Consider the following 14,883-nt stretch of genomic DNA (forward strand, 5'->3'; position numbering starts at 1 on the left):
AGGTCTTACTCACGTCTGCTATGGAGAGTGTGATCACACAGTCATCCGGAACAGCTGATGCTCTCATGCATGCCTCAGTGTTGCTTGCCTCGAAGTGAGCATAGAAGTGATTTAGCTAATCAGGTAGGCTTGTGTCACTGGGCAGCTCGCGACTGTGCATCCCTTTGTAGTTTGTAATAGTTTGCAAGCCCTGCCACATAAGACAAGCATCGGAGCCTGTGTAGTATGATTCAATCTTAGCCCTGTATTGACGCTTTGCCTGTTTGATGGTTCGTCGCAGGGCATAGCAGGATTTCTTGTAAGCTTCCAGGTTAGAGTCCTGCACCTTGAATGCGGCAGCTCTACCCTCTACCCTTGTAATCCATGGCTTCTGGTTGGGGTATGTATGTACAGTCACCGTGGGGACGACGTCATCGATGCACTTATTGATAAAGCCAGTGACTGATGTGGTGTACTCCTCAATGCCGTCGAAGAATCCCAGAACATGCTCCAGTCTGTGATAGCAAAACAGTCCTAGTTTAGCATCTGCTTCATCTGACCACTTTTTTATAGACAGAGTCACTGGTGCTTCCTGCTTTAATTTTCGCTTGTAAGCAGGAATCAGGAGGATAGAGTTGTGGTCGGATATACCAAATGGAGGGAGAGCTTTGTACGCGTCTCTGTGTTTGGAGTACATGTGATCTAGAATTTATTTTCCCTCTGGTTGCACATTTAACATGTTGATGGTAATTTGGTAGAACTGATTTAAGTTTCCCTGCATTAAACTCTCCGGCCACTAGGAGCGCCGCCTCTGGTTCCTGTTTGCTTATTTCCTTATACAGCTGACTTAGTGCGGTCTTAGTGCCATCATGTGTCTGTGGTGGTAAATAAACAGCCACGAAAAGTATAGCTGAGAACTCTCTAGGCAAGTAGTGTGGCCTGCAATTTATGACAATATACTCCTACTTCAGGCAAGCACAATCTAGAGATTTCCTTAGATTTCGTGCACCAGCTGTTTACAAATATGCACAGACCCCCCCCCCCCCCCCTCGTGTGCTGTTCTATCCTGCCGGTGCAGCGTGTATCACGCTAGCTGGATATCCAGATCGTCATTCAGCCACGATTCCGTGAAGCATATGATATTACAGTTTTTGATGTCCCGTTGGTAGGATATTCGTGATCGTACCTCGTCTAGTTTATTGTCCAATGATTGCACGTTGGCGAGTAGTATTGACGGTAACGGCAGATTTCCCACACTCGCCTTTTCCGGGTCCTGACCAGGCATCCGGCTCTTTGTCCTCTGTACCTGTGTCGCTTCCTCTTGCAAATAACGTGGATGTCGGCCCTGCCGGGTGTTTGGAGAATGTCTTGTTTGTTGAAGAAAAAATCGTTGTCTAATCCGAGGTGAGTGAACGCTGTCCTGATATCCAGAAGCTCTTTTTGCTGTAAGATACGGTTGCAGAAACATTATGTACAAAATAAGTTACAAATAACGCAAAAAAAACATAACAGCACAATTGGTTGGATGCCCGTAAATCTGCTGCCATTTCTTCCGGCGCCATTTTACAATCAGCATTCAGGGCTCAAACCACCCAGTTTATGAAGACAAAATAAGGATCGCTATTCAAACTACAGTGCCATGAAAATGTATTTGCCCCCTTTCTGATTTTTTTTCTTCTTAATTATTAGCTCCTAAACCAAAACCTAATATTAGATAAAGGGAACTTGAGTTTACAAATAGCAAAACATTTATACTTTTTAAATTTATTCAACAAAGTTATGCAACACCCAATTCCCCTGTGTGAAAAAGTAATTGCCCCCTTACACTCAATAACTGGTTGTGCCACCTTTAACTGCAGTGACTGGATGACTGCAACCAAATGTGTCCTGTAGTTGTTGATCAGTCTCTCACATCACTGTGTTGTAATTTTGGCCCACTCTTGTATGCAGAACTGCTATAACTCAGTGACATTTGTGGGTTTTCAAGCATGAACTGCTCTTTCCAAGTCCTGCCACAACATCTCAATTGGGATTAGGTCGAGGCCATTCCAAAGCTAAAAATGCATTGCTTTTTATACATTTTCATGTAGACTTGATTGTGTGTCTTGCTGCAGCTCAGACGGAGGACCTGACATTCTCCTGTAGAATTCTCTGACACAGAGCAGAATTCATGGTTCCTTCTATTAAGACAAGTTGTCCAGGTCCTGAGGCAGCAAAGAATCCCCAAACCATCAGACTACCACCACCATGCTTGACTGTTGGTATGAGGTTCTTTTAAAAAATTTTACTAGGCAAGTCAGTTAAGAACAAATTCTTATTTTCAATGACGGCCTAGGAACAGTGGGTTAACTGCCTGTTCAGGGGCAGAACGACAGATTTGTACTTTGTCAGCTCGGGGATTTGAACTTGCAACCTTCCGGTTACTAGTCCAACGTTCTAACCACTAGGCTACCCCACCGCTCTTTCTAGTGTTTGGTTTTCTCCAGACATAATGGGACCCATCTCATCCAAAAAGTTGACTCAAGCTTGCCAAAAAACACCTGGATGATCATCAATACTCTTAGAAGGATGTTTTATGGATTGACGAGTCAAAGGTATAACTTTTTGGATGGTATGGGTCCCATTTATGCCCACTGGGGAGCCAGGCCTAGCCAATCAGAATATGTTCTTCCCCACAAAAAGGGCTTTATTACAGATAGAAATACTCCACAGTTTCATCAGCTGTCTGGGTGTCTGGTCTCAGACGATCCCGCAGGTGAAGAATTCTGATATGAATCGTTCCTAAACCATTGGTTTACATCAGTTTGAAATGGAATTTACCTGAACCAACCCTGGTTTGAAACACTTGCTTTGGAGTTGCTTACAGAGAGTGGTCTGCTACATTCCTCTTCCTCCTCTCCCACTCTAGGTCTCCTGACGTGTGTGAACTGTATGAAGGTGAAGTGGGGGGCCATTCTCCAGGTGGTCTCTACAGTAGCCAAGGTACTGGCCCTCATTGTCATCATCATTGCTGGGATGATCAAGCTGGGACAAGGTACAGTACGGCATCTGGCTAGGGACACATAACCCACCTGTCCCTAATGTCAGTGTGCTGGCCTATTCATGATAGAGCTTCACTTGCTGACCAGGTGTAAGTGTGAGTTTTTTTGAAGTTGGTAGTGGATGAGATGAGTCCCCCTTACAATGTAAAGAGCATTGAAAATTAGCAAAAGAGCTATGATATTTAACTCAATTATTTAATCCATTACAATTATTTAATCTATTATATCTAATTCATTATGTGATCCCTGGCCTCTGTCTGTAGGCCAGACGCAGAACTTTGAGGATTTGTTTAAGGGTTCTAAAGTAAACCCTGGGGACATGGCCCTGGCTCTGTACGCTGCGCTCTACTCCTACTCGGGCTGGGACGCACTCAACTTCATCACCGAGGAGATCAAGAACCCGAAGAGGTGAGGCAATCTGTCATGATGTTTATATTTATTTTAATTTTGGAAAGAAATAGTGCTACTGTATACCCTGGTATGGCATAGGGTTGGGTGGTACTGTTCCTATGTTCCACCAGCTCTGCACTGCCAGTCCTCTCTTGACCCGTCTTAGTCTGACTCTTGTTATATATAGACAAGGAACGTATGCCCGGCACTGGCCATCTGGTTCCTGTCAAGGTTTCTCTCTCCCCGCAAAGTTTGTCCTTGTATTTTTATCAATTTCTTTATCCATTCCTACCAGGAACCTCCCACTGGCAATAGGGATCTCCATGCCCATCGTCACAGTGATCTACATTCTGACTAATATAGCTTACTACACCGTTATGGATGCTGGCACCGTGCTGGCCAGTGATGCTGTGGCTATGGTGAGTTCTACTCTGCTCTGGATTTGAGGTTGTGTGGGGTTTAATGTTGAGCGATTGGTGCATTTTGAGGTCGGATTAGATCATTTAAAACATTAAATGAGTTATGAAATAATGACATGAGAATGATTTTATAGCTTTTTAATGGAGATTCCAAAGCTCAAAATAGTGAATGTTCAATTGCCGAAAAAATTACATTGTCTTCTCAGTTCCACATTGGGTAGATGTCAATAGAAAAAGGAAATTACTCTGAAATAATAAAATATCAGTTGTGTATATTACTTAATTTTTAATTCCTTGGTCATTTTATCTCTGTTCAGGAAGTAGCAGCCAACCATCTAACGTTATCCGGTCTTTGTCATCCTATTTAGCTAGATAGTAGGGATGTGCACGGTTATTTGAATATACGAACTGACGTTAGTATTCAAGTACTGTTGAGTATAAATGTTGGCAAAAAAATAGGCCTATTTTTCACAAAGGCTTTTTCTAAATAAAATGTAAACATCCTTGTTGCGTACAAGGATTTACCATTATATTTCAAATGATTAATTTAATAAAACAACTTTTCAATATAGTTTTTATGATATGCCACATAAGAAGACCGGTAGCCTTCACATGTAGGTTGTTTGTTGGCCAATCAAAGTGGCTCAATGTGTAGCAAGTGGAGCGCAAATTGACAAATGCAAGAAGGAATTAGAATTATGTAATTAAAAGTTTGCGAAATGATGAGTAGGCTACAAAGAGCAACCAACAGGTAAGCTGTTTTATCTGAATGGGTTTGGGGAGAAAGCGCAGCTAGCTTAGCTAGCTATAGGTTGCTAGCTTAGTCAAGACAGGCACTGTTATAATGATAAATGGATGATAAATAACATTGGCTGCTACAAGTTAGGTACAGTCATGGTCAAAAGTTTTGAGAATGACACAAATATTAATTTCCACAAAGTTTGCTGCTTAAGTGTCTTTAGATATTTTTGTCAGATGTTACTATGGAATACTGAAGTATAATTACAAGCATTTCATAAGTGTCAAAGGCTTTTATTGACAATTACATGAAGTTGATGCAGAGTCAATATTTGCAGTGTTGACCCTTTTTCAAGACCTCTGCAATCCACCCTGACATGCTGTCAATTAACTTCTGGGCCACATCCTGACTGATGGCAGCCCATTCTTGCATAATCAATGCTTTGAGTTTGTCAGAATTTGTGGGGTTTTGTTTGTCTACCTGGTACTTGAGGATTGACCACAAGTTCTCAATGGGATTAAGGTCTGGGGAGTTTCCTGGCCATGGACCCAAAATATCAATGTTTTGTTCCCCGAGCCACTTAGTTATCACTTTTTCCTTGTGGCAAGGTGATCCATCATGCTGGAAAAGGCATTGTTTGTCACCAAACTGTTCCTGGATGGTTGGGAGAAGTTGCTCTCGGAGGATGTATTGGTACCATTCTTTATTCATGGTTGTGTTCTTAGGCAAAATTGTGAGTGAGCCCACTCCCTTGGCCGAGAAGCAACCCCACACATGAATGGTCTCAGGATGCTTTACTGTTGGCATGACACAGGACTGATGGTAGCGCTCACCTTGTCTTCTTCGGACTAGCTTTCCAGATGCCCCAAACAATCGGAAAGGGAATTCATCAGAGAAAATGACTTTACCCCAGTCCTCAGCAGTCCAATCCCTGTACCTTTTGCAGAACATCAGTCTGTCCCTGATGTTTTTCCTGGAGAGAAGTGGCTTCTTTGCTGCCCTTCTTGACACCAGGCCATCCTCCAAGTCTTTGCTTCACTGCGTGCAGTTGCACTCACACCTGCCTGCTGCCATTCCTGAGCAAGCACTGTTCTGGTGGTGCCCCGATCCCGCAGCTGAATCTACTTTAGGAGATGGTCTGGCGCTTGCTGGACTTTCTTGGGCGGCCTGAAGCCTTCTTCACAACAATTGAACCGCTCTCCTTGAAGTTCTTGATGATACGATAAATGGTTGATTTAGGTGCAATCTTACTGGCAGCAATATCCTTGCATGTGAAGCCCTTTTTGTGCAAAGCAATGATGACGGAACGTGTTTCCTTGCAGGTAACCATGTTTGACAGAGGAAGAACAATGATTCCAAGCACCACCTTCCTCTTGAAGCTTTGGGTGGTTATTCAAACTCAATCAGCATGACAGAGTGATCTCCAGCCTTGTCAACACTCACACCTGTGTTAATGAGAGAATCACTGACATGATGTCAAGCTGGTCCTTTTGTGGCAGGGCTGAAATGCAGTGGAAATGTTTTTGGGGGATTCAGTTCATTTGCATGGCAAAGAGGATCACTCTTCATAACATTCTGGAGTATATGCAAATTGCCATGATACAAACTGAGGCAGCAGACTTTGAAAATTAATATTTGTGTCATTCTCAAAACTGTTGGCCACGACTGTAGTCTTGGCTGTAAACGTTAGCTGAGTTGCCTTGGCTAACTGAGTCTCCCTCCGTCTGCTTGCAATCTCTTCGGCCCCTCAATGGCTACAATAGAGCACCAGCGTCTCTCCCTCCTGCAGCAGTGCTCAGGTCAAACACATATTTCACAATTATTCATGATACCATTCGAATAGTGAAATTATTTCAAACCCTCATCGCTAGTAGCTGCAGAGCTGTCTGACAATCATTTTTACTAGTTATTCAAAGTACTTCAAAGTATGGCGGGCGTTATTCCGTATTTTATGATATACCGGTATTGATGCAGGAACCGGTTTGGGATTTTACTTTACCTTCTATACCGGTATTTGAATGGTTGATTTTTTTTAACGTGATACCCCATGTGTAATGTCAATTTTTATAGTTTTACATCGCTACTTGAGTCATCGCTCTCCGCTCTTTCTCTCCGTGTCACTTTCCACAGATCTAGCCCCGCCCCCTGTCACTCAAGGAACGCATCCTCAACCATGAGACACGCGTTCAGTCTGCATGGTCAATGCAGCACATACAACAAAGTTGATGACGACAATGCCGTGCTTCTTAATTAATATAAATACACTAGCGTTCTATAATGACATTATTCGTTTGTTTCTTACAGCAGCAAAGCAACGTCTTAGCAAGTTGCCCTAAATCCTGTGAGACGCTTACTGTTAGCCGCTAATAGCTAGCTAATAAATGTACTGCGTACGAGCAAATGTAGCTAGCTGTTACAGCCTGATAATACCAGTGATGGGGTAGACTTAAACTTGAACCATCATGTTTGCAACAGTATCTTCTAAATCAAAGAGGAATATGCAAAGCAAGAATATGTTCCCTACATGATGTAGCTAAGAGAGAACACGCAATGTTTGCCCGTGCATATTGGGTCCCCTAGGAAACACGTATTAACACTTTAGTTCCTACCCTGTCACGATAACTCATCCCTGGCTTTTTCATTTGTTGTCATCTCAAACAACACTGTATTCAGTGCCCACTATTATATTTTAACTATAGAATTAGAACTGTCATTCTATTTACACGATTCCAACAGTTTTACTCTAATTCGCAAGTCAAATTGCATTTGTAACATTTGGTTAAAAATAAGTCCTTGATTATTTGCACATATCATGCAGCCCTATGTGGAAATTAGTTGTGTAAAAATAATTTCAAGTGCTACTGAAGTTGCTTTTTTTTGGTATCTGTACTTTACAACTTTTACTTCACTACATTCCTAAAGAAAATACTGTGCTTTTTACTCCATACATTTTCCCTGACACCTAAAAGTACTTGTTACATTTTGAATGCTTAGCAGGACAGGAAAATGGTCCAATTCACGCACTTGTCAAGAGAACATCCCTGGTCATCTACTGCCTCTCTGGAGGACTCGCTAAACACATTCTTTGTTGGTAAATTATGTCTGAGTGTTGGAGTGTGCCCCTGGCTATCCGTAAATAAAATGGTGCCATCTGGTTTGCTTAATATAAGGATTTTGAAATTATTTATACTTTTACTTTTAATTCTTAATAAGTACATTTGATCAATTATATTTAAAATCAAATACGTTAACTTTTACTCATGTAGTATTTTTCTGGGTCACTTTTACTTTAGTAATTTTCTATTAACGTATCTTTACTTTTACTCAAGTATGACATTTGGGTACTTTTCCCACCACTGTAATTGAGTGCAGGAAATGATTATTAGTGCTGAAATATGTTTTGGTTGAATTGAACAGTATAAAACAAGTGGAGAAAGACTAATTGAATGTATGTGTTGCCACGCTAGGATCACTCACTACTCATAAAGGAAATGTAGAACTTTTAATATTCAAAAACGAAAAATACCGTGATATAATATTTTGGCTATATCGCCCAGCCCTACTTTAAAGACTGCTTATTACCAATTACTGTTAATTACACTTTGTAGTGACAGGGTGTATTGATACACCATCCAAAGACGGAGTCCTTCCTAACTCGGGTTCCGGAGAGGAAGGAAACTGCTCAGGGATTTCACCCTGAGGCCAATGGTGATTTATTTTAAACAGTGAGTTTAATAGCTGTAATGGGAGATAACTGAGGATAAAACATTGTAGTTACTCCACAATAATAACCTAATTGACAGAGTGAAAAGGAAGCCTGTATAGAATAAAAATATTCCAAAACATACATCCTGTTTGCAACAAGGCACTAAAGTAATACTGCAAAAAATGTGGCAAGACAATACATTTTTGTCCTGAATACAATGTTTGGAGCATATACAATGCATTACTGACTACCACTCTCCATATTTTCAAGCATAGTGGTGGCTGCATCATGTTATGTGTATGTATGCTTGTAATCGTTAAGGACTGGAGTTTTTCAGGATAAGAAAAGGAACAGAATGGAGCTAAGCACAGGCAAAATCCTAGATGCAAACCTGTTTGTGTGCTTTCCACCTGACACTGGGAGATTGGTTCACCTTTCAGCAGGACAATAATCTAAAACACAAGGCCAAATCTACATAAGTTCCTTACCAGGAAGACAGTGAATGTCCTGGAGTGGTCGAGTTACAGTTTTGGCAAGACCTGAAAATGGTTGTCTATCAATGATCAACAGCCAATTTGACAGAGCTTGAAGAATTTTGAAAATAAAAAATGGTCAAATGTTGCACAATCCATGTGTGGAAAGCTTAGAGGCTTACCCAGAACATTCACAGCTGTAATCACTGCCAAAGGTGCTTCTACAAAATATTGACTCGGGGCTGCGAATACTTATGTAAATACAATTTCTGTATTTCATTTTCACAAAATGTGCAAATATTTCTAAACCGGGTTTCACTTTATCATGGGGCATTGTATGTGGTAAAAAAACAATTGAATCCATTTTGAATTCAGGCTGTAACATAACAATGTGGAATGTCAAGGGATATAAATAGTTTCTGAAGGCTCTGCAGTTAGTTTAGCACAGAAACGTAGTAATTATGTTCAATATTTGCCTAATAAAAACTATAACTCCCTTCAGCCCAGCGTCCCACATTTGTTTATGACTTAATTTCTCTAATTATTTGATTTATTTCTAGAGAAACTGTGCGTTGAGCTCACACAAAAACAGAAGTAAATGGAATTCAAGTAATGAACAGGCGTCTGTCAATTAGTTATTTAATAAAACAAATGTTTGATTAATCGCTCACCACTAGTAGGGTTATGGATGAGTTGGGACCTGCCATGTTAAGTCAATCATGATGAATGAAAAAGGCTTCTCTTTTCAAACACACACACCATGGTTAAACCATTAGCAGGTCACGGGCAGGTCTTAATTGGCAGCATCTGTTCAGTGTAACTAGTTGACCAGCTGTATGTTATCTGGTTCCTGTGACATCATCAGTAGGAGACTGGCTGCTCTGCTTGCCTGGGGCACCAGCTATACTATTCTCCTGTGACTCTCACTGACATGATAACCAAGAGGAGGTTAGCTTGTACACAGGACTATGGTAATTAATAATGATCATGTAGTTACAGAATGCCCTGAGTAAGTGTCCTTTTTAGGTGTGTTGACTGTTGCTAGCAGAGATGGGGTAAATTCTATTGCAATTCAGGAAGTAAACAGAAAATTCTGTTTACTTATTGTCTTTCCACATGGAAAGGCAATAAATTGCTGAATTGGTTGAAATAAATGGAACACAGCCTAACCAAGGTTTCTGTAGCCAAATACCAGATGTGAACCTATGTTGTCTTGTCTTTGAAGACTTTTTCTGATTTGGTCCTGGGCTGGGCTCGGTGGCTGATCCCCTTGTCAGTGGCCATCTCCTGTTACGGAGGACTCAACTCCTCCATCATTGCTGTCTCCAGGCTGTTCTTCGTGGGCTCCAGGGAGGGCCATTTACCCAACGTCCTCTGCATGATCCACGTCGAGCGCTACACCCCCATCCCAGCACTGCTCTTCAACGTAAGTAAATGTCATGTCACACAGTGATTGATGGGGAGTGTGATGTTGTATATAGTAGCTTTACAATCCCTTTTCTCTGTAGAAATATAGGGTTTATCCTGCTGGTGTGTGTGGTCACTGTCTTTGTCTGGTTTAGGGTGGCATGTCTGATATAGGATCAGATTTCTGAAGTGTTCTGTGTCTCCTGCAGGGAGGCATGTCTCTGATCTACCTGTGTGTGAAGGACGTGTTCCAGCTCATCAACTACTTCAGCTTCAACTACTGGCTGTTCATCGGCCTCTCCATCGCCAGCCAGATATACCTCCGGTTCAAGGCTCCCAACATGCCCCGGCCCGTCAAGGTAAAGACCTTATTCACGGTTACTAAATGTCTTAATTCCTGTCAGTCATCTACTTTTCCATCAGTTATTTTGTCAACTGCTCTGAGGAATGTGAGAACATGATGGAATGCATAATTCATGTTGAGTATCCCCCCACTTGCGCTCTCTCTCGCCCTCTTTCTCTCCCTCTCTCCAGCTCTCTCTGTTCTTCCCTATAGTGTACTGCCTATGCAGTGTGTTCCTGGTGGTAGTACCTCTCTACAGTGATACCATCAACTCTCTGGTTGGTATCGGGGTGGCTTTGTCTGGAGCTCCAGTGTACTACATCTGTATCCACCTGCCCCCCTCCTCCAGGCCTGCCTTCCTGGGCAGGATGCTCGGTGAGACTGGACAACCTTAAGATGTAATGAATAGAGCTGACATGATTCAACAGGAAAGATTGATTCATGGGGAATAATAGGTAGACTTTGTTTGAAGACATATACAGTGGGACAAAAAAGTATTTAGTCAGCCACCAATTGTGCAAGTTCTCCCAGAAAATCACATTGTAGGATTTTTAATTAATTTATTTGCAAATTATGGTGGAAAATAAGTATTTTGAGACGGGTGCTTGATAATGGCCCATTCTAAATCAAAACAAATTTCACGTATATGTAAAGACTAGATTAAATCAAGAATAGTCTGATGGGTGACAATATTAGCCTATTGTGAATTATCACTTACCTTTTTATTTTTGCGACCTTTTTAGAATCGTAGTCGCACACACTAAAGTGACCAAATAACTTCTTAAAATTAAGCACATTAATCTGCTTTACGAGGGGTGTAGAGTTTAACTGGCATACATAAGCATCGCGTGAGTTTCAAGTTTGGGGAACATAATTTTCACCATAAAAAATGCACCTTTATAATAAACATTACATGCATAATTGCATTTGCGGTCACTTTTGATACTGGTGTTTTGCCGTTAAGGAACATTCGCGCTTACAACCTACTACCATGTGTGGATTGCTGCGCTTATAATGTGAAAAATAGCATAATAGTTTATGAAAATTTTAAGCTAAACGTTTTGATATTTCGCATCAGCCGTGTTGCGGGAACTTTTTTTGATGCTAGTGGTTTTATTGATTTGGGATCTATCGCATCGCACAACTGGCACAGACTGTTTTTAATATTTATTTCTCACACAGAATAAGTTGACTTTTGTACTATGGGGATAGTAAATTGACATAGGCTAGTGCTGTTGGTAAGGTAAATGTGGACAGTTCTTCCAGTATTTTCGATATGCACCTCGGGAATTGGATAAAGACGCACGCATTTGCGTCCCGGATGTGTCTGTCTTTACTTGTAGTCTGTGAAAGACGCGATCACGTGATGTGCAATGCGAGTGAGCGGTGCTCGCAGCGCTCGGGCCAAAGGCACATCGGCCACTGGCCGCAGAAGGGGATGCCGCCGTCAAATTCAAGGCATTATCAAGTGCTTGTCAAACTGTGAATGAAAGAGTGATGTAGTGTGTACAGCCTGCACTAAAAACAAAACAGAGCTCATGCCTTTCAACTTTATTCAAATCAAATCTAAACAAATAGCCCAACGTGTGTAGAATAACTAAAGTTGCATTAATTACTCCAAATGAAGCATATAGGAATACAAGTCACTGGTGTGCTTTAGGACCCAGCGGACTCCTCCCATTTCTAAAACCAAAGTTGCGCTCTTGGGAATAGCCATTTCTTTGTTAACTGCTCAACACAGAATAGCGGCATGTGTGCACTCCCTCGAATCATTTGGATAAAATATCCTTTATATTTTATTCAGCTTTGTTCAATTGTATTCTTCATACTATAAAATAATGCCACATAATTCTAAGCAAATCGTTTCTGCTAAATGAACTAGTTTGGCATAGCCAGATCAGGACCTACCATAAGGACAACTCAGAGTATGCTATTCTGTTCTTCTGAAATAGACTCAATTTTCTTTATATCATGTTTCTTTAGACCTGTCTAAAATAAATAAATGATTTAATGTGTAAGTGTAGGCTATATGCTTGGATTTGCTGTGCTTGGATTTGACACTTCCTGATTCTATTTCCTTTCCCCAGATGCGATCTCCCTGAACACCCAGAAGCTGTGTCTGTGCTGTGTGGCCTCACGTGACCTAGACCTGGACAACATCCCTGAGCAGAAGCTGGAGTGAGGGATGAAAGGAGGTGTGGAGGGATGGAGGTAGATACTGAGCCAAAGGTGGAAACAGGCAGACCACAATCACAGCTACACTCCTTCTGCGCCAATGATGAACATTTGTTTTTAATGATTTTTTTGCCAGGACTTTATTATTAATCATGTGTGACTTGCTTGTCCTATGGGACTGTACAGTGTGTGTGTGTTCAGTGCTGAGGAAAGCCACTTTCTAGTGCCGGTGGACTCTGACAACCACATGCATGCAGCACAATGTAGTTCACTCCTACTGGTTACACCTATGGAGACGATCAACCATGGGAGTTTAACCATTTAACAACGCAAGAATTTCAAATGGAGATTTGAACAGGCCCTACTGACCATTTAGGAGGAGTAGGTTTTCATCAGCAGGACCTACTGAATAAAGCTAATGGAGAATTGATTTTTTTTTTTTTATGAAATGAGTTATTTGTTTTGAAAGATGTCAGTGAAAGATGCCCATTCTGGCCATACTTTACTTGCACTAGGCCAGGTGGTGTGTGTGCTCAAACTGCCTGTCTGATTGTTTACTGGTCATTGAACATTGCTCCAACTTAGTGGCTGTCAAGTGACTGACTCATGTACTATATGGGAACTGCCATGGGTTGAGCCGTTATGGCATCAAAGTCATGTTTATTGGTGAAGCTGACAGACGGTGAATTCTTATTTTATTTTACCTTTATTTAACTAGGCAAGTCGATTAAGAACAAATTCTTATTTTCAATGACGGCCTGCAGGCCAGGATATGTTTCCAATAATATACAGAGGACTGGTCTCAATGTTTTTAGTTTTAGTTTTTGTATAAAAAAAATATACCCATTAGATGGCGATCCTATTCATGACATCTCTGCCATAGACTTACCATGGTGTCATGCATGTCTTGCTCTCTGTTTTTTTTATAGACCTAGAAATCCTACGACATGGATTTGGTAGGATCCAATGTCGTAAATATGCACACAGCTTGCAGGATTAGAGGAATGCAACATCTCCTTTATAATGCAATTCATTGAGAAGCCAGATCAAATATTAAAGCTACTGGCTGAGACATATTTGATTTCTATGCACCATCTAGTGGTAGTTTTATGAACTTCAGGTTGTTGAGAGCAAGTCAATGTTGTGAATCACTGCACTCGGGGCACTTGCATCCAAAAGTTGTTGTTCTGAATGCGCTGTCTCTTATTGGTGTTTGCATGTATGTTGTCATTGGAAATTTGCTTTAAAGGGGCAATCAGCAGTTTAAACTATAACAATGTGGCGCAGTGGTGTAAGGCACTGCATCTCAGTGCTAGAAGTGTCACTAAAGACACTATCTCAACCGGCTGTGATTGGGAGTCCCATAGGGTGGTGCACAATTATCCCAGCGCATTCCGGGTTTGGCCCTGTAGGCTGTCATTGTAAATAAGAATTGGTTCTTAACTGACTTGCCGAGTTTTAAAAAATGGGTACTCCCTGCCCGTTTTGGTAAAAAGCTGAGGGAGAAATATAGCCACTCAAATTCATAGACGGTGCTATGGATGCAAGGACTGACCATCCATGATATCAAAATGATAGACTTAACCATTTTGAGGCCGTTTGTTTACATTTACTTTGTTTACAAACAAATGTAAGGTTTTTCTCAGTTCTGATGGTGAACGTCAGTTGAACTAAGCTCATCAGGCATTTATAATTTATATTCTTCAAGAATCAATGGGTACATATCATTCATTTATAAGTCCAAAAATCGATGTAGCAACTGCATATTGACCCTTTTTAATAAATGATCTCATTCCATCTAAAGCTGTTTACCAAGTCCTTTCACCTGTCAATCAAATCAATTTGTTTGCATTACATGAACTGAATGTGAAACGGAAACATTTCCATGGATGTGTGACTGCCATTTGAATGTTTTTGGAGTTTTTTTTTTGTCACTTTTTATAGTTCTCAGTGGTCAGGTGTACATTTCTAAATTGTAATAATTTAGCAGATGCTGTTTCAGAGTGGCTGTAATTAGCAATTAGGGTTAAGTGCCTTGCACATCGACAGATTTTTCACCTATAAAGCACATAAATCCATTTTTACATTTGGGAATTATTATGGCCAGGTTATGGCAGAGCCAATATGGACTGTGGTCGACCCGTCTCACTCGCTTTATCAATGTCACCCTTGGTGATATCACTTTATCAATGTCACCCTTGGTGATATCAC

General features: G+C 41.1%; 1 protein-coding gene across 1 annotated transcript in view; it reads left to right on the plus strand.

The window, feature by feature from the left end:
- LOC115128650 (Y+L amino acid transporter 2-like) overlaps positions 1 to 14,475 on the plus strand; it is a 30,580-nt gene extending 16,105 nt beyond the window's left edge. The window contains exons 5-11 of the mRNA XM_029658705.2: positions 2,888 to 3,013; positions 3,284 to 3,428; positions 3,706 to 3,829; positions 9,973 to 10,173; positions 10,364 to 10,513; positions 10,689 to 10,872; positions 12,585 to 14,475. Of these exons, the coding sequence (XP_029514565.1) occupies positions 2,888 to 3,013; positions 3,284 to 3,428; positions 3,706 to 3,829; positions 9,973 to 10,173; positions 10,364 to 10,513; positions 10,689 to 10,872; positions 12,585 to 12,679 (1,025 nt within the window). The 3' untranslated portion in view covers positions 12,680 to 14,475. The remainder of the gene's footprint in view (positions 1 to 2,887; positions 3,014 to 3,283; positions 3,429 to 3,705; positions 3,830 to 9,972; positions 10,174 to 10,363; positions 10,514 to 10,688; positions 10,873 to 12,584) is intronic.
- Positions 14,476 to 14,883: the final 408 nt, after the last annotated feature.

The sequence above is a fragment of the Oncorhynchus nerka genome, linkage group LG4 (genome assembly GCF_034236695.1).
Source record: "Oncorhynchus nerka isolate Pitt River linkage group LG4, Oner_Uvic_2.0, whole genome shotgun sequence".
NCBI classification, from domain to species: Eukaryota; Metazoa; Chordata; class Actinopteri; order Salmoniformes; family Salmonidae; genus Oncorhynchus; species Oncorhynchus nerka.